General features: G+C 36.9%; 1 protein-coding gene across 3 annotated transcripts in view; it reads left to right on the top strand.

Moving 5' to 3' along the window:
- The window catches only part of edil3a (EGF-like repeats and discoidin I-like domains 3a), a 194,137-nt gene that overhangs the window by 54,197 nt on the left and 115,859 nt on the right, over positions 1–24,081 (top strand). The window contains exons 2-3 of one of the 3 annotated variants that reach the window (XM_053610232.1): positions 3,044–3,070; positions 19,626–19,754. In XM_053610232.1, coding sequence (XP_053466207.1) covers positions 3,044–3,070; positions 19,626–19,754 — 156 coding nt within the window. The remainder of the gene's footprint in view (positions 1–3,043; positions 3,071–19,625; positions 19,755–24,081) is intronic. The other 2 variants (XM_053610233.1, XM_053610234.1) reach the window with 2 other exon arrangements.

The raw sequence follows: 24,081 nt of genomic DNA on the forward strand, positions 1-24,081 counted from the left end.
TAAAACATTTTCACAAAGATCCCAGTCCACATGGACAGCATTTAAAAAAAAAAAATATTCATCCACTTGAAAGCACAAAAATGATTAAAAACCACTCAAATGAGCCTGACTCATGTCAAAGCCCCCAGAATAACCCTCATCTCCCATACTTTCTCTGTCCTTGTGCTTAAGATTATACTTGAATACAAACTGTATTCCATTCGCAGTGTGTTTTATAGCAATAGAGTGGTGGATTCAGGAGCAGTAGAGTGCATATCATATTCTGGAACCTCCGCACGAGGGTGTAAAAATAAAACAAAGCGAAATTAAATTGCAAACATAGTTGGTAATAAGAAATTACAGACCCCAAAGTAACAACTTGGTCAGCAGCCATGATGAAAGGAGCCCTTTCTTCAAAACTGCATGTGCCAGTTGACCCTAACGATTCAGCAGTTTCAAAAACATGTAGTATAGTTTTAGAGTTAAAAAAAATACTGTGATTTTTTTTTTACTTTCTACACATTGGAAAAGCTTTATTTAAAATAAAGCTTTGTTCTGAATGATCCCAAACACTGTTTCTTTGTGGACAGGAGGGAAAAATGTGGGGGGGGGGATCCATATATATGTGGACGAGACCTCAGAGTGTATTTCGGTCACTGTTGTGCTAATGTTGTTTCATACAGTATACTATTGTATTGTATGTGCTCATGCCATAGGTTAAGTGTGCAAACAAATTAGTTAACAAATTACAATGAGCAAGAGCACTGTGGTCAGATTTTGGTAAATTTGTAAATGAGTAAAATCATAAGAAGAGGTACACACACTAAACCCACTCCTAACCTTAACAGTAACCTTCGACACATTAAGTAACTTAAATCGACACATTTACTAATTAACATAGGAAACTATGTTGCCAGTGAGAGGGACCTGGTAGTGTGTGTGTGTGTGTGGGTGTGTGTGTGTGTGTGTGGGTCATGTGTCTTGGTGGAAAGAAAACGATCTGTAAATGTTGTCTGGCAGTAGACACTGGAGTGAATCATCTGCATCTGTGTAGTGATTACAGAGGGATTTGGCAGGTTAAACCATAGAGCAGTGAACTCCTCACAGCCTCCTGCCATCTTTGTTCTCACGCTCTCACTGTTTAATCCATAAACTCCTAACTCCATGAAATTGTTGAGAATGTTGTCGCTACCAGACCATAGGGAACTGCTTCTCTTTAATAACTGCTGGCCATAGTATGCAGTTTTGTACTATAGTTCTTTTTATGGAAAACTTTTTTACTTTGGATTATGACTCACGGGACATGGTGGCTTAGTGGTTAGCACATTTGCCTCACACCTCCAGGGTTTTAGTTTTGATTCCTGCATCCGCCCAGTGTGTGTGGAGCTTGCATGTTCTCCCCGTGCTTCGGGGGTTTCCTCCGGGTACTCCGGTTTCTCCCCCAGCCTAAAGACATGCGTTGTAGGCTGATTGGCATTTTCCAAATTGTCCATAGTGTGTGAATGGGTGGGCGAGTGTGTATATGTGCGATTGTGCCCTGCGATGGCACCCAGTCCAGTGTTTCTCCCGCCTTGTGCCCGAATTCCCTGGGATAGGCTCCAGGCTCCCTGCAACCCTGTGTAGGATAAGCGGTACAGAAAATGGAAATGGATTATCACTGAAACATTTAGTTATGAAATATATACTTGCATCATAAACTCAGTGATGTGCCATAGTTGATAACACTGTTATAACCACTGTTGCAAAGATGTAGTAATAAAAATAGTATATGGTACATAATACATGGTAATATATGGTTCATATGGTGAAGCTTTCTATAAGCAGACAGGTAAACTGTTCCACAAAAGACTGCAGGACATAGCATTTTGCACTTTCCATTTTTCTCAGTAACATAACACTGTTTTATTGTCTTATGAACATCAAAAGAGAGAAAAAAGAGAGGCTGCTGAGGCAATGTTTATATATAAGTCATTATAGCTGTCATGGTCTAAGTGATAACTGGAGCTAACTTTGTCCTGCAGACATTAAATGTTGCTATGAACAGATAAAAAGCCATATCATTCTTTAATTAATACAAATGTCATCATTGGCTGTAGTATAAGAGGAATAAAACACATTGGGATGTGATGTTATAGGAAAAGCATCTTTGTAATCACTTAAATGTAATTATTGCATTGTCAGTTATTGCAGCAAATGCTATGGCAGAAATCTGGTAGTTTTTACATTATTAAGCTTAATTATAGACTTTACAAACTAACATGCAAATATGTACCAGCAATTACATGTTAAATACTGGCTATTTACTGAAAAATAAAGTGCTATGTAATTATTGCAGGTTAATAGCTCTATTTTGCTTAACATCTCTAATGAATGTTTTTATACAGTTAGAGATTGTATCAACATCACACCTCAACCAACAACACAGTGAGTGATCATTACTTGACCTTCAACCTCGACCCCATAATGGCTTGAGATGGATGATAAAGACAAAAATGAGCAAGAAGCATATCGAGAGCAGGAGTCATTAAATTCTACTGCCCCAGTGCTGTGCCATGTGCTTGGTATAATGGAAGGCGACCGTAATGATACTGGACATGTTGGGGTTCATTCTGATATTCTGTTCCCAATGAGATGATTAAGCAGCTTGTGCTCATGCAGCTGATCTAAACATGGCCCCAGAATAATATATGGGTATGGAGTAAACACTGGGTGCACATGGGAAGGGCAGTGGTGTTTTGGCAATGCATTAACTCCTGGCAAGCAAGATATCTGGGAATTTAGAGGAGTACACAGACTGTTATAATGGGATAGTTACGGTGTGATGATTAATGCGCTGTAACTTTTAATTGTGATTTTGTTTTGTTTCTGTCCTTGGTATTGCCTGGATGAGGACAGCATCGGCTGTGATTACTATAATTATGCTTTCTGGCGGGAAGCAAAGGAATTGTATTTGATTATTAGCCAGTTTGATAAGCCAATGAACTTGAGAGGATGAATTATTAGAAAAAAAAATAAGGAATGAATTGTGGAATATAAATCTCTCTCTTTCTCTCTCCTTTTACAGCAGCAGAGGGGAAGGATCCACCTCCAGGTATGATATTTCCAGGCCTGCATCCTGTTCTATTATCCCAATTTAGCTTGTACCGTTCTGCCTTTCGTTTTGTCCTGTCATCTATTTCTGTCATGCACGCCCTTTCTGCATGATGTCCCTCACCTCTAGAATTTGCCTTCTTATTTTACATCTAAGTCTCTGTATATTTTTGATCCTTGTTCTCTTTTGCGCTGTGCTATATGGTAAAGGAACTTTTGGAAAGTGAACATTTTAGAAAGTGAGGTGTTCTTCTCATATTGACACACACACACACAAACATTAATGATATATTGACACTTAACCTTAACTCTTTAATTTCATAGGTCAGAATTATATTGTATATCATCCTGGGACACAAACACACAAACACACACACAGACACAAACACACACTCATCTTCTCTCCTCCTCTGTGGCCCCTTGCTGCCTCCCTCATTGATCCCCTTATTGTGCGTGGTCATCACTACTGATCTTTCAAATCACTGCAGCTCTTCTTCTCTTTTCTTCCTGCTCTAGCATTTTATTGTCTTTCAGACTTTTAGTAAAGCGTATCATTGCCCCATTCTCCTCTCTCTCTCTCTCTCTCTCTCTCTCTCTCTCTCTCTCTCTCTCATCTCCCCAAGTTAAAGAGCTGCCTCCATCACAGAGTTTGTTAAATACAAAGTGTTTGTCTCTTTATCACCGCAGAGTTTCATTGTAAAATCCCTGGCTCTTGTTTGTTGCTTGTTTGCCATCATTGGTAGCAGATGTGATGCACACTGACCCCCACCCCTTCCTTTCTACATTGCACTCGGAGTAAAAGATGAAAATATAAAAGGTTTTTTTTTTAAATTATTATTCATTAAAAAAAGGATTTGCCCCTTGAACCATATTTTACAACCAGGAACTGAAAGGGGCTTAATTGGGATTATACATCATGAATCTACACAAACTAATATTGTTTCTTCGCTGATTAACGCCCTCCTTACCTGGTCACTGACATTTGTTGCATTGACTCTTCAAGTCATGGCTGTGTCATCCATCCATATCACTTATCCCACACTGGGTCGTGGGGAGCCTGGAGCCCTTCCCAGGGGACACAGGGCACAAGGCAGGGGACACCCTGGATAGGATGCCAACCCATCACAGGGCACAATCACACACCCTACGGACAATTTGGAAATGCCAATCAGTGTATAACATATGTCTTTGGACTGGGGGAGGAAACCGGAGTACTCAGAGGAAACCCCCAAAGCACAGGGAGAACATGCAAACTCAGTGCACAGAGGGGAAAGGTGGGAATTGAACCCCCAACCCTGGAGGTGTGAGGAAAATGTACTAACCCACCATGTCCCCCTGACTGTGTCATATTCTTTCCATTTTTAAATAATGGATTTAATGGTACGACACAGGCTGTTTAAAGTTTTTAATATTTTTTTATATCCCTGACTGATTAATATAAGTGGACTGTATTTAACTACCAGAACTAATTTACAGGTTTCACATCAATGGGTGTGAATACACATTAACATAATTTTTGTCTTTTCAATTAGTTTTCTTTTCATCGTTTTTGCAAACTGTATAGATTTTTCCAGCGTTGGGAAAGCTACTTTGAAACTGTAGCTTTTCAAGCTACAAGCTACTCCTAGTTTGAAATAGTAATATTCTCTGTATCAGAGAATAAACTCCAGTGTTAATTAAGTATGGTATTATCATGTAGCCGCCCCATGCATCAGGTAACAAACTGTGGTTGGTCGCTTTACTTGTCCATCAGACGGTCACTTCCTATCCATGTAAGTTACAATGAAGCGCTAAATTCCTGTGAAGCAAGCAACCATAGCAGATATGCAAGGAAGTGCACTGTTATAATCGGACAAAATACATAGCGATTGCACGCGCTACATCGCTATCGTTTGAAAAAAGTAACTTGTTACAGGAAAAGCTACACTATTTTAAAAGTAACAGAGCTACTGTCATGCTACTGAAAAATGTAGTTAAGTTAGTAGTGTTGCTACTTTTAGTTAACTACTCCCCAACACTGGATTTTCCAGTCACTGTGTGTTTTCATGATGTATAGTTCCAGTTAAATCCAGTTCAGGTCCAGGTTCCAACACTACAAAAGTGGAAAAGTTCAAGGTTTAATGCAGGGGGATTTGGGTACTTACGCAGGGTACTGTAGTTTTCTGAGGAAACACAGCAGTCAGTCTTGTCAGTAACATCAATGCTATAACACACAAAAACCTGCTATTGCTACAATAAGCTGTTGTGAAAAGCTGTTGTGAAAAGGGCCTTTTTATATAATCTTCCCTAACTCTCAGTACATTACTCATAACTGATTGAGTGCCCTACAGTACATCTCCAATTGGCTCCATTCAGCTCAAAACTCACTCTCTCTAAGGAGCTGATGATGTGACTTGATGCATTTAGCATCCAACAAGCAGCGAGGAAAGATCATCATCATGGATTATCATAAAAGCTCTCTAATGCCATAGCTCCTATCAGCCAATCCTAAAAACCAACTCCCATTCAAGCTGGTGTAATGGGAAATATGTTCACAGTTTAGCATGAATAGATTTCATAATGGCCTAGAGTGAGATGCAGATTTCTGATTGGCAAATAGCTTGCTTTTTCGTGCCTTGTAGTAGTCTCCAGCAGATAAGTGGCTTTCTTTTATATTGAAGTCTATCTAATATTTTGTAGTCTTCTTCCACAGTTTTTATTTAAGCTCCAGTAGCGTACATTGGGGGCTTTCTTTTATAAATCATTATTGAGTTTGGAGGGTAAAACCACTCGAAAACATGGTGCTGCTGCTGTGAATCATCCAGAAATCATTTTAACAGTATTTTGAACAGTTAGAAATATCCAGGTAACATTTAGCAGGAGATTTATGGATACATACACTGAAAACTCAACATGAATACACTTTATGGCCAAACGTTTGTGGACACCCGACCAACACACCCATATGTGGGTCTTCCTCAAACTGTTGCCACAAATCTGGAAGCACACAATTGTATAGAATGTCTTTGTATACCCTTGCATTACAATTTCCCTACACTGGAACTAAGGAGTCCAAACGTGTTCCACCATGACAATGCCCCTATGCAGAAAGCGAAGTCCATGAAGAAGTGGTTTCCCAAGGTTCAAGTGGAAGAACCTGAGTGGCCTGCACAGAGCCCTGACCTCAACCCCACTGAACCCTCAATCAATCGATTGGAGTGTTGCAAAAATTTTGCAGTCTTAAAATGGGGTCACTGGGTTACAAATAACTCGTAGACACACATATATGTTTTCCATATTAATAATATTTCCAAAAGTTGAACTTGAACAGGATCAAGTTCCTACACAAATATTTGGCTCTACTGTAGTTCACTCAGTTTTTTTTTTTCCTCCAACATTAACTTTACTCCACTCATCGGAAATTATGAAACTCCATGCTGAGTGAAGTCTTTGAACAGCACGTTACAACCTCAAACGACTAACACATGATGCCATACATAAAAAAGCGGCTCCACACACGCCACATATAACAGTGCTGGGTATTATCCATTTTCATTTCGTTCCTTTGAAAATGAATGTTTGGGAACTGGCTCCAGTGGTGAACTATACAAGAAACAACACAAAAACGACCAAACTAAACTAGACGAAAGAGAAAATGCAATCAACTAGACTTTTAAACATAAGCAAAGGGGAAATATGAAAAATAAAACAAAGCGGGACATTTAGCCCCGTCCTGTGGGTTAGCCATCCAGTGTTCAAATACTAGACACAGTCACTCTGTCATCTGAGAACATTTCATATTTAAATCAGTAGCATAACTATCTTGGCTAAAGCTTGAGACCAGCAATAAAAACTATTTTTCATTATTACCAAGACAATAAAGAAAGAACACATACACAGAATGACCAAGTAATTACTTGACATTGGGTCACAAAATAATATTTTTATTAATACATCTACAGTCATTTGAAAAAAATAAGTACACTACATGGAAATTGTTGGCTTTTTTTGACATATTTGGGGACAAGCAAACAAACAAAAAACAGATCAATTACATGGAGAAAAGTAAGTACACCTCTACATTTATCACACTTTCAAATCCATAAAAGTAGAATCAGTTGTGCAAGACTGGGTGCCACTGATTAGAACATGCTTAGGGATTGCAGGTGGAACCTGTCTTATTTATACCCCTGTCATATCTAGTGTCTAGTGTTCTCTTTCTTAGTGAGGTGTGTGGTGTCATCATGCCAAGACCTAAAGAGTTCTGTAAGACCTTCAGAAAAAAAGGTTCTGGATGTCTATGAATCTGGCAAGGGATTTAAAAAGATATCCAAATTATTTCAAATACATCATTCCACTGTAAGGAAAATCATTTACAAGTGGCGCAGATTTCAAATGACTGCCAATTTTCCAGGACTGGCCGTCCCAGCAAATTCAGCCCAAGAACAGGACGTCTGATGCAAAAACAAGTCTCAGCGAACCCCAAAATTTAATCACAGAATCTGCTAGTATGTTTTGCAACTGTTGGTGTCAAAGTGCATGCTTCTAAAATCAGAAAGAGATTGCACAAATTTGACCTGCATGGGAGGCGTGTCAGGAAAAAGACTTTGTAAGACTACAGTTTGCCAATGAGCATATAGGCAAAGACCAGGCCTTTTGGAATAATATGCTCTGGACAGACGAATCAAATATAGAGTTGTAACAACAGATACGTTTGGCACAGGTCAAAGACAGCTTTTCAGGAGAAGCACCTCATACCAACTGTGAAGCACGGTGGTGGAAATGTTATGGTTTGGGGTTGCTTCGCTGCTTCAGGGACTGGAAAGCTTGCATTCATTGATTCAGCTATGAATTCTGCAACATATCAAAGAGTGCTTGAAGATAATGTGAGGCCATCTGTCAAAGTTGAAGTTGAACTGAAAGTAGACCTTTCAACAGGATAATGATCCTAAGCACACTAGCAAATCCACCAAGGAATGGCTCAAAAAGAAGAAATGGAGGGTTGTGGAATGGCCTAGTCAAAGCCTGGATTTTAAACCCAGTTAATGCTGGAGGGATTTGAAAGTTTGAGGGCAGTACATGCAAGACAACCCTCAAATATCTTGCACCTGAAAGAATCCAGCACCTGAATGGAAAAAAATTCCAGCAAGTGTGGTGGACAATTATGCAAAATCCCTACAAGAAGTTATTTCTGCTAAAGGCAAAGGGTGTACTTATTTTTCCACAGAAGAATATAACATCTATTGATATTTCTGTTGAATGAATGATGGAAAAACTTAACTTTCCTTGTGGCTTTGTTTATATCAGCTTCATCAACAGGCACTGTTTCAAAAATGATCATATGTTTGCTTGTCCAAATATGTCAAAAAACCCAGCAATTTCCCAATTACCCAAATATTTTTTCACATGGTGGTACATGGCCATCAAACGCCTGGGAACTGATTTTAATAACGGACTACGTATGTTTTTTTTTTGTTGTCATTGGTTTTTTTTTTTTGTTTTTTTTTTTGTTTTGTTTTTTTTTTGTTTTTTTTTTGTAATTAATGCTATATTTTACTAGACTTAGAAATCAAATTACTAAGCCTGAGCATTTGATGAGCACCCCAGTTAATGTTGTTCATGTTTCTTTATCCCTTTAACCCATTAAGCTCTCAGCCTTATTATTCAGTTGCTGTTTAATTCTTGAATCTGATTGGTCAGAAGCTGTTGACTCATTTCTGTCACAGCAGTTCTGACAGTAGTTCTGTCTGCAATTCAAATGATAGGTTTATACTAATGCACTCATTCTAATATGTTTTTATAGTGACAGCTCATTCACAGGAACTTGTATTACAGACATGCCACATCATTTAAAAATCGTAACAAACAGATTTTGTTTAAGAAGTTTCATTTAAAAATTGAAGTAATTTTTAATGGTGAAGCTTTCTGTAAGGTGATGTTTGTTTAACATTTCTGAAAGGAGTCTCCACTGTCAGCGCTTTGTAACTTTGTCATAGGAAATCCTTCAGAACAGAGGAGTTTGCCACTTTCTGGTTTCTCTGTAACATGACAAGCTGTTGTTCTTATTAATAACATAAGCGATACCAGGAAGTAACCAGCCTTGTGGATGTCTGACAGCATCAAATATAAGTATAATGTTACAGTACACAATGTGATGGAATAAAACACTTTGGAATGTCATATTATTAGAAGCTTCAGGGTGGTAATGGCATACCATCAACGTTGATTATTTTCCTATAATAGCAAGTTGCATGCTACATAATTACTAGTAACACCATGAAACTAATAAGTATGGTGTGTATAGTAAGGAGAGTGATGAATGTACATCTGGAGCTGCCAGTGGGTTCTGGGACTTTAAGAGTTAATCATAAATCAATCATCTGCTTGGGTTTTGAATTTTCCTTTTCATGGTTACAGTTGAGTTTAGTGAGAATAAAAGCTTTTAATTAGAATCTGATCATTTAGGTCTGAATTTCCACTTGCATTTGTCCAGAGACATAAAATAAAAATAAAACATTACTCAAAGTATACTTTTTGTGTGGGGCATTTGAGGGTGTTCACGCCACACGATAGTGTGATTTCAAAATGGAGTCAAAATTATGAATAATCCATCAAGGTCAGAATTTTAGGAAGATAAACAATAAGTTAATTTCAAATTCAGAAATCAGAGTGTCGGGTAAACATGTTGCTGGTGCGTGAGCTGAGATTGCATGTGAGAAACTTGTATAGCCATCCAACTGAATGTGAAGACAGCTCTCGCTCTGCAAGATGTGTCTTGCCATGATTAATTTTAAACGTGAACTTTTCTGATTCCATTAGGCATGCTGTAACCCATGACTAATTAAACCACTTTATTCAATCTGGCATAAGAGCTACTGACAAACCTGTTACATTCTTATTATATGAAAATTACAATTTTCTGCACAGAAAGACATCTCATTATCTCATTATCTTTTAGCAAGCAATCACATTAATGTTATCCCTATGTTATAGTTTTTTCAAAGAAATGCACCTATCTTATAGGCGTTATACCTTTAAATTGCCAGCACAACTGCAACGTGACAAGTGTGTTTAAATATATCAGGAAATCGTTCTTTCCAACTTGGAAGCTAGCACAATTTCTATGCATCTTTGAGCAACAGACTGGCAACCCTCTAATGATTAACCCTCACTGTCTGAAAAATTCTGGACATGAGATTAGTGAAACAAGCACCCATATATAGATAATATATTAGAGAAAAAAAAAATGGCTTTGTTCTGAATATTGAGCTCACATCATTCCTTTCTCATTAGATCAGAAAATAGAGCTTCCCCTGGTAATTATGGTACTGCAAATATAATTGGAGTGTAAATATAATAGGCTTTTTGTACTTATTACATGCTGTGGATATGTATGATGTATTGGATGATTAGAAGTTATAGGTTTTATTAAAAGGTCTGTGAAATCACACACAAGTTTACTTTCATTTGGTTGAATTTTTACCGGACTTCTGTGTGTTTTAGAAGGACCTCTTTCTGAACTAGAGACTTGCTAATTGTGTCCTTCTGTGCCCTTCACTAACACTTCTTTTAGTTTAGCTGTGTATAATTTATGCATTCACATAGCAGTGTGCATAGGTGTGTGTGTGTGTGTGTGTGTGTGTGTGTGTGTGTGTGTGTGTGTGTTTTAAAACTGGAAGTGCAGCATTGGTGTGGAACAGGTGCTGCCCTTATGCTCACACCTCTTCAGTGCTTAATCACTGGTTTTGCAGTGTATTTGTGTAAACTTTGCAGGAGTGTTGACACTTTTAAAATTTGAAAGTTCAATTAACATTTACCCAGGAGATTGCTGTGGCCATGTTGTTTGTAATACTACAAATTTACAAGTTTAATGCCTGGTAATGTTTGAACCTACATGACCACGAGTTCTCGCTGGGTCAGTGCACTCGCAGCAAAACAAAACCACAAGTGCACTCAGAGAAGACCACTGAGTGCTGAGTTTGCCATTTGACCCTTTTTACGTTGGTACACTGCATACCAATGGAGGATGGTGTTTCTGTGTTGTCCATCCCTCTAATAAGGAAGGAAATAATTATATCTTCAGACATCCCCAGTCATGGAGGGCATATAAAACAGCTGGCACTTGAATTTGAATCTTGGTTGCTGGCAACGGTTCTGCACTGCTGAACAATGCTTTTATTGGATGTCTCCTCAGGGAAAGATGAAAGAAAAAAATTAGTAATCATAAGCCTTCTGAGTGCATGCAGCTTTCCAAATAAGATAAGTTAATCAAAGCGGTAGAACTAGCTTTAGTTCTTGGTCCCTGTTGTGCCTTTGCTGTGATAGACTATATATACTAAAATATGCAAGCAGAAATTATGATTAAAACCACAGTGGTGTTACATCTCACATTTGCGCATTTGTAACAGTTTCAAGGTTACAGTTAGAAGTGGGGTTAAAGTTATACTAGGGATATAACCGAAGATGAATACATTATTCAGAATGGACAGATAATCTTTTCTAAACAAATACAGATATAAATAGCATAAACTGCTTGCAGTAAGTGTAATCTTCAGGCTAGTGAGACTGTCCACAGCAGTCTCACGGCAATTGTCGGGCTATCCGTGTAGGGCCATCCTCAGCAGCAGCAATGAGTGATTCTCCAGTGAAGGAGGCTTCAAACAGAAGTAGAGCATCAGAATGGATCAGGCAGGACTGGAGGGCAGATAGAGTCAGGATCATCTGCATCTCAGAAAATTCACAAAAGAAATATGCTTTTATTTATAGAACTGCTCCATATACAACAAGTCAGATAAGGGCATAGGGCTGCATATCATCACTTGAGTCACCAAAAATAACAATTGAAGTAATAAAAAAATAAATGAATAAATAACTTGTACATTCATTTTCCATGTTTTTTTTTTTTTTTTTAATCATTCTTAAAGGTGCATTCTCCATTACTACTAAATGCAAATGACTTACTGGAAAACAATAAATGTATTATAATGAAATGGTGCCTAAAGGCCCCCATTTTGACTAGCAGTGGCAGTGGAAGTACCAAACCCAAAACTTAAGCAAATCTGGTAAAAATAAATAAATAAATAAATTACACTGTCAACTTGGTTTGATATATATTTAGCTTGCTTACTCAGTCACATTACAGAGAACATGCCAGAAAAGTCCACAGGGCATCTGACTGAGATCCATTATGAACTCCAGTGATAAGGCTCATAGACCAATCCCACTTTAAGTCTGAATATACGTTCAGTACTGTAGACACAGCTATTTGGAGCACTAATCAGATACAGATATTGGCATGGTATTACACACCTTCTTTGTTCCATTTCTTATTACTTTATTTTCGTGAAATTTAATGGATTCAAGTCACATTGCCTTTGTTTGTTCCAATCTGGACACATTACTTATGAGACTGGGTTGAAACCCTAGTTCAGCCAAACCTGTTGTCCTTTCCTTCTTCAAACTCTAGGTAAATATTCTTATCTAACCTTTTACTTCTTGGAGATCCTTGCATATGAATGAAAGACTTTACAATCAAAGCTTGAACTTTCTCCTCTATCCCTTATGAGATGTTTCTGCCACTCGGTATGTATTGGTCACTACCGATTTACCTCCTTTAACAGGGTACATGCTTTGTAAGTCATGGTTCCCTCCTGTTTGCTGTAGTCAAATGTCACTGAATCTCATCTGTTTTGTCATGGAAGAGTAGAGCCACCATGAGAGAAACAGAATACTTAAAGTGAACAGAGCCACTTGGGCATGAAAGCTTGTGGCTTTTCAGCTGCAGTCAGTTTTGGGGTTAGAGGGTAGGAACCAGTGAACTGTTAGAGACACAATCTAAAGAGCCTAGTGCAGCAGTCTACCATAAAAGAACTGAGACATAATCAGGCCATGAGTGTGCCATGTAACCTTTTACCTAGCACGAAACGATGGACCACCAACCAACCACCAACCTCTCTATGAAACTGCAAGGTTCTGTAGCTATGAAGTGCACAGTGCACAGAAATTCTCCATCCTTAATTTAGTTGATGCATTAAAATGAATGAATGTTAAGGTCAGCATGACAGAATAGGGGCAGTAAGACCTCCAAAATAGGAGAACAATAATTAACAGAAGAAAAATTGTTAAGTAAATATTGTTCCAGAACTATAAATGTCTGTATCAGTAGAGTGTGTAGGAGTAGATGGTATATTCTCAACATCAGAGTATTTCTGTATGGTATGCAAAGATCGGACTCCACTATAAAGAAAGAAATATTGATAAGAAACGAGTGAGAAAAATCGAATCTTATAATGCTCATGACCTCGAGTTAGTATTCACAAAATTAACTGTCACTGCATGATATAATGCAAAAGACTATGATGTGATGGATCACATGCTATTTTATAAGCTGCCAAATAATGTGGGTAGAAGCAATAATTGCAGTGATTAATATGATCATTTCTATTTATGCAGCAATATATTGCAATATACTAGACCCTATGAGATTTTTAATATATTCTTATTCAGTCCCCATTTGATTTCCAATTTTCAATTGTCTACTGATATTATGTTACATCATATTTCACTTGACATCAAAGGAAATCCACTAATTTTCTACTTTAGTCAGCATTTTCTATCCATGTTTTTTTTTTTTTTTGGCTTTTGTTTAAAGCCAGCGGTCAAGAAAAAAACCTTGTCTGAGATGCTTCTAAATAAGAAAAATCCACGAAAGAGCTGTGAACTACACACATTAACTTAGGCTACGTACATGTTAATCCGGATAAAACTGAAAATCTTTTTCTCTACATTTTAGCCTTCCGTAAACACTGAGACAGTGGTGTGAGTCGGAGCAGCTACTGGTCTGCTTTGCCGGTGACAGTAGAGGTGTTTTCTTAAAATGTTACACTTACTCATTGTAAACCTTTGATATGTTTTCTGTGTTCTATTGTGAATAACATACGGGTTTATGAGATTTGCAAATCATTGCATTATGTTTTAATTTACATTTTACATAGTGTCCCACCTTTATTGGAATTGAGTTTGTATTATTTGATAAATAGTCATATACAAAAGTCTTCATATATATATATATATATATATATATATATATATATATATATATATATATATATATATATATATATTCATTGGAATGTTTTGGTTTTTTTTTCCTGTATCTGGATGTGACCTTGCCATTTGCTCAGCACTGTAAGTGCAACACTCTGAGCTCCATTCATTTTGATTTGGGTTTGAGCTGACCTCTCAGTCCAAAGCTCCTGCCCGTCACGCTGCTGCTCTCTGAGCTGTGCCGAAGCTGGCTAAGCTTCCTTTAGCCCTGCTGAACATCACTATGGAGGTCACTCAAGGTTACACTAATTACTACTCTGCCTTTTTTCTTGCTATTTTGTAGGTTATTTGTTTTCTTCGGTATTCTCTAGAGACAAAGGGCCAGATTTACTAAGCTTATTGCATCTGTTTTCTTAGCATCATGCACAAAAAACCTTGCATGTTATATACAAAACTGGTGTAAAGCCTAAATGTGCAATTTAATTGCCATGCAAAGTAGTTTGTAATAATACAAAATCATTGTAGAACGTTGGTGAAAAAACTATTTAACTTACTATTTTATTTAACTTTTAATATTTTAATATTTCAGTTCAGATTCTTTTGTTGCACTGATCTGGCAACCTTGGTCATAGCACATACATCATGAACACATCAATTTCCTCATGTCCAAGAAAGAAATTCTTATACAGGATACATTATTCAGAACTTTTCTGAAATTGCCAATTTTCCAAGTGTTACAGAATCCACAGTCAATCACAAAAATGGACTAGAGTTTAACTGCACACTGTTATATGCATAATAATTTATTATTGGTTCAGAACTTGCAATTTCCTCTTTTGCACAGAACTTTTTGATGGCTTATAACCTAATACTACATGGACATTTTAACTGATCCTCTCAATCTTCAAACTAAGAATTGTTCAACCTCTCAGGAGCTCTGTCAAGATGTTTCTTTCATCCACATTCTTTATGCCGTAAGCATGCCAATTTTCCAACACTACAGCATAATGAAACCTGAGAAAGGTTACTCACTGGCATAGAATGATGATTGGTGAGCTGCAATGAGTTTGGAAAAGCAAACCTGCAATGACAGAATACTGAGCTTTTGTTAACCAACACTATATCATCTTCAGGAAACACAATATTGGCAGATTCTCTGTTGGCATCCATGGGGTTTTTTATGACTCTGACATAGAAACTAATGCTGTCCTAATAACATTTTGACTGATCCTTCTAAGCAAAGCCTATTAGCAATGAAATTGAAGCACTAGTGGGATTTTAAGGGTAAGTGGGAAGCTGTCGTGTAGATAAGGGCATCTGTTTCATGATTGATTGCTAAAGAATACAGAGGACACTTGGTTGTGTTAAACCACTGCTCAGGTTTCACCAAGTTGCATTGTAGCTTGGCTCTGGCTGATTGATAAGGCTCTTTTTGTGACTTGTTGTTGGAAATGGTGCTGCCTGTGCTGGCCGACATAAATCACACAATGGCTTACACTCTTTGTTCCGTTATACTGTGGTACAAAAGGCAACAGGAACTGAAGACAAAGCTGTGCTTCATCATCAGCTGCGATGCCTAGCGAGGTCTCGATGGAGGGCACAATGCAAATATGTAGTGTGACTTACTTCGCTCTCTTGCTGTCTCTTTTTATCCATCTCTTTGTCTCTCTTTATTTCAGTGTGTCTCTGGTTAGATTAGCAGTGGCATGAATTCTTCATTAGGGAGCCTGTCAGTGTGCCTTTGTGGAGTTATACACTGTCATGTCAGAATTCAAGGGAAGTGTGATCACCATCTTCTCCAGGGTGCACAGATGCAGTAATGGAGTGCGGCCAACACCATTATACGTGTTACGTCCTGTTAATTAACCTCAAATCTTGTTAAGGCTGAGAATTCAGTGCCAAAACTCTCAAATTCTGGTAGAGTTGATCAGAGGACAGATTTTGCTTTGCATTCTATCAGCTAAGAACACTCTTTACTTATTTGCCTAAACACAAACTTGTGGTGGTAATATCATTGTAATGATGTTTTTTTTTTCCTTGCCTGATAAAGGTTCTAATCTGCCCCACCAAATGAATTCATATTTTATATTAAAATTATCTTCTGGACGTTCCATCCATCAATCCATCCATCCATTTTCTGTACCGCTTATCCTACACTGGGTCGGGGCGGGGGGGGTTGCTGGAGGCTATCCCAGGGGACTCGGGGCACAAGGCATGGGACACCCTGGATGCTGTCTTGTGGACCATAATTAAATTAAATATTTGACAAAGAGATAGTCTTTGTTCTTTCACGGGGGGCAAGCCATAATAAAGGTTTACTGTTTTAAGCTGTTCTTTGCTGTTTTTTGTGTGTATTTAAATTGTGGAAGTAATTTTGACCTATAACATAATGGATGTAACTTTTTTCTCAACATAATAGGAGAGTTAAATCTCTCTAGAACATATATGTCCGGTCCTCAGAGCAGGTGTGTATTTGGCTGTTTGTCTTCCCACCTTTACCAATAATTACCTAGTTGAGAAAAGAAAAGTTTGGACATTTGGAAGAAGTGGAGGTTATGTGACAGTTGTAGGCGTGTTTTGCATATGTCGCTTCCTGAGGCTGAGTGAGAATGTGATTATGGCTTCATACTCTGTTAGGATTTCACCATCAGTAAGAGTGAGAAAAATGTTCTCATTAAACTTTTGTTTAAACTCATTGGTCTTCATGTTTAGCTAGCTTGCTAAGCTTTGTTTAGATTTGGCAGGGGTGTGTCATATCAAACATGATTTGCTGTTGTTTAGGTCAGTCAAGCACTTCTTGCTTACTTCACTTCCTTCATTCAGAAGGAGATACATCGACAAAGAAATCAAAACACAACTAAGGAGCCAATTCGTGGGGACTTAACTAAGTCAATTTACCAAATAAGTAAATTTCCTATATAATTCCAATTAAATTACATTCAGTTTCAGGTTGTAACACTGCAAAATGTGGAAAAGTTCAGTGGGAGTGTATACTTGTAGTCGGTTGTGATATACAGTATGTTCAACCCATGTGTACAATCAGAATGTACTTTTCAGAAAAAAATGCTGATTAATGAATGGTGAGGAGCTGTTGATGTGTTAATGATCTACTAGAGGGATAATGATACATTGTCACACAATGCATCGTGATGCCATAATGTGATGATTTGCATCATGGAAATGTGTGATTCACATCAGCATTGTATTAATTATACATGTAATGCAGTTGCACAGGTTGAATACCAAAGACCCCATCTGTGCATCCCACACAGTTAAAATATAGAAACATTGGTCATGTGATCACATTCTTGCATGGAGAGCCTGTGAGAGCTGCACTTGTGAAGTCCAGTAGCCCAATAGCTCTTCATTGCAACAACCAACACTCATTGTGCTTTATACAGTTACAAAAAAAAAAACTAAACAAACAAAAAAAAGAACTCATCACTAGCTTTCAAAAAACACCAAAGGCTGCACAAGCCGGCATTTTAGCCGACTGTGGAGCTCTATTTCTGCTCCAGAGCTCATTATGTTTCAGTTGATCATGTTTCAGAATCAATTCTTATTCAACCAAATTTTTTAGGAGATTTTATAATGTATTTATTTAGTTTTAAGAACCTGTAGCACATTGTATTTACAATATTAAACCTCTGTAGCCATGTTTGATATATTTAGTTTTATACAGACAAAAATGCACATTGTTTTGCATTGTTTATGATTCAGAAATAATATTTATTCAGTCCATCATAATTATTCTTCATTAAAATTTTGTTCAAAATATTCTGAGAACTGACACTCTTATGGTATAGTAAATTGTTGTTTGTTGTCGTTGTTGTTTTTCACTCCAACCCACTTGCCAAGTATAATATGTCCCATTACCCCTAATCTAGGCCATGTTTCGCAAACAAAATAGACAAGTTCTTCACTCTAATGCTATTTATTTGCAAGAGTAGCTGTTGAGCACACTGTACTGTAGCACACTGTTACGCTAGCTGGAGTTTAACAGATTAAAGATAAAGTTAGGAAATTGCCCTGACATTGCTCCATCACAGTTTCACTACAACAGAGACAGCAATCAGTGTCTGAGTGAAACAAAGTGATAGGCATGATGGGCTCTATTATTTTCACTAGACAGAAAGGTCAGTGCACACACAAGTAATGAAATGATATTGAGGTACTGAGTTTGCTCGTCAGTGCTGTTCTCATCTGACTTTTGCTTCATTTTGCTATGAAAGCATTCCTGAGAATCAGGCTTCTGAACTGGCTGACGCGCACATCAGATTACATTCATTGTTCAAAATTTCATTTTATTTTACTTATTAAATGCGATTACCATAGGACTCTGTGATAATGCATTACTTTAAGCATTTGAGTGAAACTGAGCCCATTATATGAACATAAAGTCTTTGAGAAGACCTGGAGTCAGACGAATTTTAGAAATAACTTTTCAATATATATGTAATACGTTTTAAGACCTCCTTTGGTCAATGATCATCATGGTTTCACATAAAAAAGGAAAAAAGTACAATTTACATTTTGTCAATGTTTTTATTTAACACATCAATTAAACATCTGCTGCCCATCACTTTGGCCCAATAGCAGGACCTGGCAATTGTTTTTTTTTTGAAAGATTAATCTGCTTTCACCCAGAAGATTTTGACAGAATGCAATCCACTGCAGGTGCCCTTATGTTTAAAACATCAGCATTGCATTGATAGGCTATGAATTATGAGTCTCAGGTGGACTTCATGATCTACACTGCCCTGCAATGCAGGTACATTGGTCATGAGTGACAGTAAAGTATGCGTTTTTTTTTCGGAGATCTGAGGTATTAAGTTGGACGGTTGTGGTTCTCTAGGCACTTCTGCATTTTGATGTGTGTTATTTTGAATTGGAGAATACAGATATTGGCTCTAGAGCAGGCAGAAAATGCTCATTATTTATTAAACAGATATTTGGTTTAGTCTTGGCCTGGGGTTTGTGTGTGTATGTGAACTAAGTGAGATAAACTTTGAGAGATCTTCACACACATGGACAGTACAGTCCGGTTTGAATGTGATTTGCTGTGTTTTAGAGAGATGCCAGTTCACCTTAGCAATACCTCAGAGAGTGCTAGAGAGAATGAACACTGTATGATCATAACAGTAGCATTCCCCAGCCATCCCATGTTGACCTGTACACTAACACTCATCTTTGTCCATCTCTTCTACTGTCTTTTTCTGATTCTTATCTCCTGTTTGTGTCACTGCAGCTTAAACTCTTATACTGTACATACCAGTGTATATTGTGCAGTGTCCACAAAGCAAGTTATTATTTACTTTATAACAGCTATAAACACATCACCTGGCTCTGTTTTTATCTCTCATGAAGTTAATACGACAAAAATGCAGCTTGTCATGTTACAAGAAACAGAAAAACGCAGATTGTTGGAAAACTTAACACTGCCAGAACTGTGGTATCATTTAAATCACTATGAAAGTAACTTGAAATCATTCAGTGTTTGTATTAATTTAACATTCATATTTGTGTTACAGGACCCTGCCACCCGAACCCCTGCCACAATGGAGGCATTTGTGAAATCAGTGAGACCTACAGGGGCGACACATTCATCGGTTATGTCTGCAAGTGTGCGCCTGGCTTTAACGGCATCCACTGCCAGCACAGTAAGATCAATGATCTTTTAAAGAAAATCTGTTGTGTGGCTAATAATTTATCAGATGGACGAGTGGCTGTGGCATAACTATGAAATTATAACACACACACGCACAATTTTCTCTTTTTTAATACTACGTACAAAGACGGATGTCTAGAATTAATTGATTTGTTACTGGCCTTCAATTGCACATATGGTGAAAATAATCTAGTTATAGATATAGGTAAAAATAGTCAGTTTTTGCAAATCAAGATTAGGTCTCTAACAGTTATGTAGGTGGGTCTGACGTTTGAATAATCATCATCATCATCATCATCAAGCCACTTGAATGTAACAGAGTCTTTGAGTGTTGTAGTTCATGGAGGACTGAAGTTGGAGAAATATAGTTCATGGAGGCAAAGTTTGTAGGCAGTGGTGTGTTCTGGGAGTTTCGTGCTGATTCCAGTACTAACATGAAAAAAAAGACGTGACAAAAAAGGTCTCCCTACTTTTACACACCAATTAGAATCACTGACTTTGTCTGTGACATTTCTGCCAGGGTTTTGTCATAATATTATTACTGAAACAATTTAGTACACTTGCATTCAATTTAGGTCAAAACTATCATTTCAGGAGAAAATGAACATGTTAGAAACATGCCTCCAGCTCTTGGGAGTCACAAACAAAGACATGTCCCTGTAAAATGCATTTTGGGAATGTTTGATTAATCATTTACAACTCTATATCGTTCTGATAACAATGAGTTGTAATGTTCTTCAGTAAGTATCGGTACAATATAATACTGTACCAAGTATATATTGGTACAGTATCGAAACTTTTTAAACAATTGACTAAAAAAATGTCTATACCATGTACTTGGTGTGAAGAACGTGCTTGCATGTTAAATAAGGGAAAATGTATTAAGTATAGTGAAAGACAAAAAATATGTACTTAACATGAATATTCGTTATAAAATAGTGCACGCTAGAACATGCTTATTGAGTGTGTCATAAACCCTTGTTGATTGGTGTGGTCTGATTCATGAAGCAAGACCTTTGTGCCTTATTTGAACAAAAATAAATTGTAATTAGGCACCGATCTTTCTGTGCTTAAGGCTCAGGGCTACTGATTGGAAGGTTGAGAGTTCAAGCTATCTAGCCTTGGCCACTGAGCACAGCCTTTAACCCTCAAGTGCTCAGCTCAGCGTTGCTTCAGATAAAATCATCTGCTGAATGAATAGACACAAATAGAATTTATGTGGTCTGGTGGCCACAACGCAGCATGAAACAATTTTCTCTCAAGCACATTTAACTCACTGGAGCGGGGAATGTAGTAGTGGATTAAAGTCTGCTGTTTTTCCTGTAATGATGTAGTCTAACTTATGGCAACACTTTATTTGGACAGAAGTGTTGGGGAAGTTACTCTGCAATTATAACTTGTCAAACTAAAAACAGCTATAGCCAAACAATACTCTGAGCTACTCATGATTTAACCAGCAAAACTACAACCAGCTGACCTTTTTAATAAAGTAGCTAGCTACATTAAGAAAAAGTAGCTAACAATCACTAAAGCTTCTTTGTCAATCTGAGGGAAATGAAGTCTGACATTTGCAGGTAATTTATTGCACAAAATGCAATTTAAATGCAGTACTATCCCATAACTACTATTAATAAGACTTAGTAATATAATCACGTAAAAGCAACAGATACAGAGAGAGCTCACTTCACTATTCTCTGTTAAGTTTGAACTATTTATCTAGTTAACATTAATGAGTTTGCGCTAGTCCATATACAGTTACATTCAATTAAATATCTGAGTTTGCACATGTGATGCAATATGCATACTAATTCTTGCCATTATTGCCAGCTATTAGGCTAAACACCTGAGGTCAGTTGTCATGCTCCGTAAAAACAGTTTTTTGATACCTAATTCTATCACTCTGTGATCACACTCTTAAATTACACAGCTAGTCAGGAGTACCCAAACCTTTTCAGCAAATGACCCCAAATGGACATTATTAATTTTCTAAAACTCCAAGCTTAGCCCCCCAACCTTGTTTTTGTTCCAGCTTTATTATTGAGGAATTATTGTAACATTTGATTATCTATTGTTCCACTGAGTCATCAATCAATGTTGTTGAGGAATTAATGGAGGTAGATAGTACACAGAGAAATGGGTCCATTAATTATTAGAATATTTATTGCTGAACTCCAACAGTAATGTGTCAGGATAGCCAAAAATTGAACTTGATTGGCTTGTTTGAATATGATTCCCACATTTCAAAATAGCAGCACCACATAAATGTAGTTTGAGCAATATCCATAATTTTCTTTATTTAATAAATAAAATAAAATAAATAAATAAATGGAATCTAATTCCTCATACAATCCCATTTGTAATCAAATGATATTAGCTTGGGAACCCCTGAAATCGATAACAAAGAACAATAACAAACAAACAAACAAAGAAAAGATTAGCTTTAAATTGGTGCTTAAAGTTTTAGATGCCCTCAGTATTTTCATTTCCATTATGAATAAGTTAAGCTACAAACAAACAAGTATCTGATGCTATGTGAATCTGTTACGCTTAGAAACGTTGACAAATATGGCCATGGATGTTCAATCATTTTATTATCACTAGTAGAAAATATCCTCTGTAGCTGTTGCACAATGCTGTTATTACAGACATGTCCCTACAGGCCAAGGCACACACCTACATGTGTTCTGCACTAATTAGAAGTATTGAACTCAGTTCCTGATGGATGCACCTGTTTACACATTGTGATTTGTTTGGTTTAAAAACAACATTGAACTGGTTATGTGAAAAGGGAAAATGGCGTATGGTGTAATCCTGCAGTAGTTGAATAATTGATGGTGTTGACAAAAAAGTCTATAATTAAGTGTTTGCACATTATTAAATATTCTCTAACACATAAATATCAAATTGTCAAAAATAATATTTATCTTCAAACAGTATCCGACACCAGCTTTACTACAATGAAAAAAGTTGGTCAATGTTATATGATATAATATGCTGTATATTGCATCCTACTGCACTTTTTATATACACATATCTATCAGTATAGATACATTTAAAAAAAAACAAAAAACTAACCAATTAGGATGCATAGTTTATATTTCATAATTTCATGCAAAACTGCATTTGTTTCTATGTGACCTTTGTGGCTTTCCATAGTCATGGCTCCACCTTGCATACACCAGCGTGTGATAGTGATACCAAGAGAATCCAAGTGTCTGACAAGTGTAATGTGTCAAGGCTACACAGTTACTTTTGTGAAAACCTATCTAGTTTCTGGAAAAGCTACATTATTTTGGAAATAGCTTAGCTACTGCCATGCTACTAAAAATGGAATTAGACTAGTAGAATGATTGCGTGTACCTAGCTAATCTCCAACTGTACAAACCCTGTTTCAGTGAGCTGGTGCTCAACAACAGGTTAAATGAGCTTTATTTACCGTTCAAAATATCAACAAAGTCCAGATGGACTGAATTTGAAAGTGTGCTAGGAGTAGGGATGTGTTGAGAGTCTATAGTACACATCAAGAGCTTTAAACTGGACTTTCTAAATGTAGTGAAAGCAAAGGAGACAAGCAGATAGTGTATAGATTATTGACTAAACTCAACAACTATGAAAAGGATCATGCAAATACAGTGAAAGAAAAACAGTGATACCATTGTAGTCTATAGAGTGTGAATAAATTATCTATTAAACATCAATAGCCATAATGTGATGGTGAAATTTTGATATTTTCTACTAGCCAGAGGTGGAACTGCAAACTACATGAGCTCTCATTACAGTATTTAAATGCAACGTTCACTGTAGCAGTACTCTATTGAGTACATGTAAGTCATAGTGCTTTTACTAGAGTTTTTAAAAATAAGATATTCAACTTTGCTACGTTTATATTTCACTGCAAATTATTCATAAAATATCCAAATTTGAACCAAATCCTGACATTCCCTAGGTGAAGAAATTAAACTTGCATATTTAGACATATTTAGGCAGACTGACTCCAAGGCAAGGTGAAATAATAAATAAAAAAATTATTCCATGTAATTTAGGTGAAATATATTGATGGTATTGTAAAAATAAAAAAATAAAATAAAATAAAAAAGAATAAAAAAAAGAATAATAAAATAAATAAATAGAATCCTAATTTTATACTAAAAAAACAACAACAGATTTTTCATGTTTTGGCTATTTGACATGCAATGATTTAATTTTTCAGACTATCACACATTGTTTAGATTAGTAGATTGGCTGGCTGCTGACGGTTACCTGACAGGTTGTTAACACCCTATCAATGGTTTTTGGACAGTTCGTGGAGTGTTCCCTTT

The sequence above is a fragment of the Ictalurus furcatus genome, chromosome 22, assembly GCF_023375685.1.
Source record: "Ictalurus furcatus strain D&B chromosome 22, Billie_1.0, whole genome shotgun sequence".
NCBI lineage: Eukaryota > Metazoa > Chordata > Actinopteri > Siluriformes > Ictaluridae > Ictalurus > Ictalurus furcatus.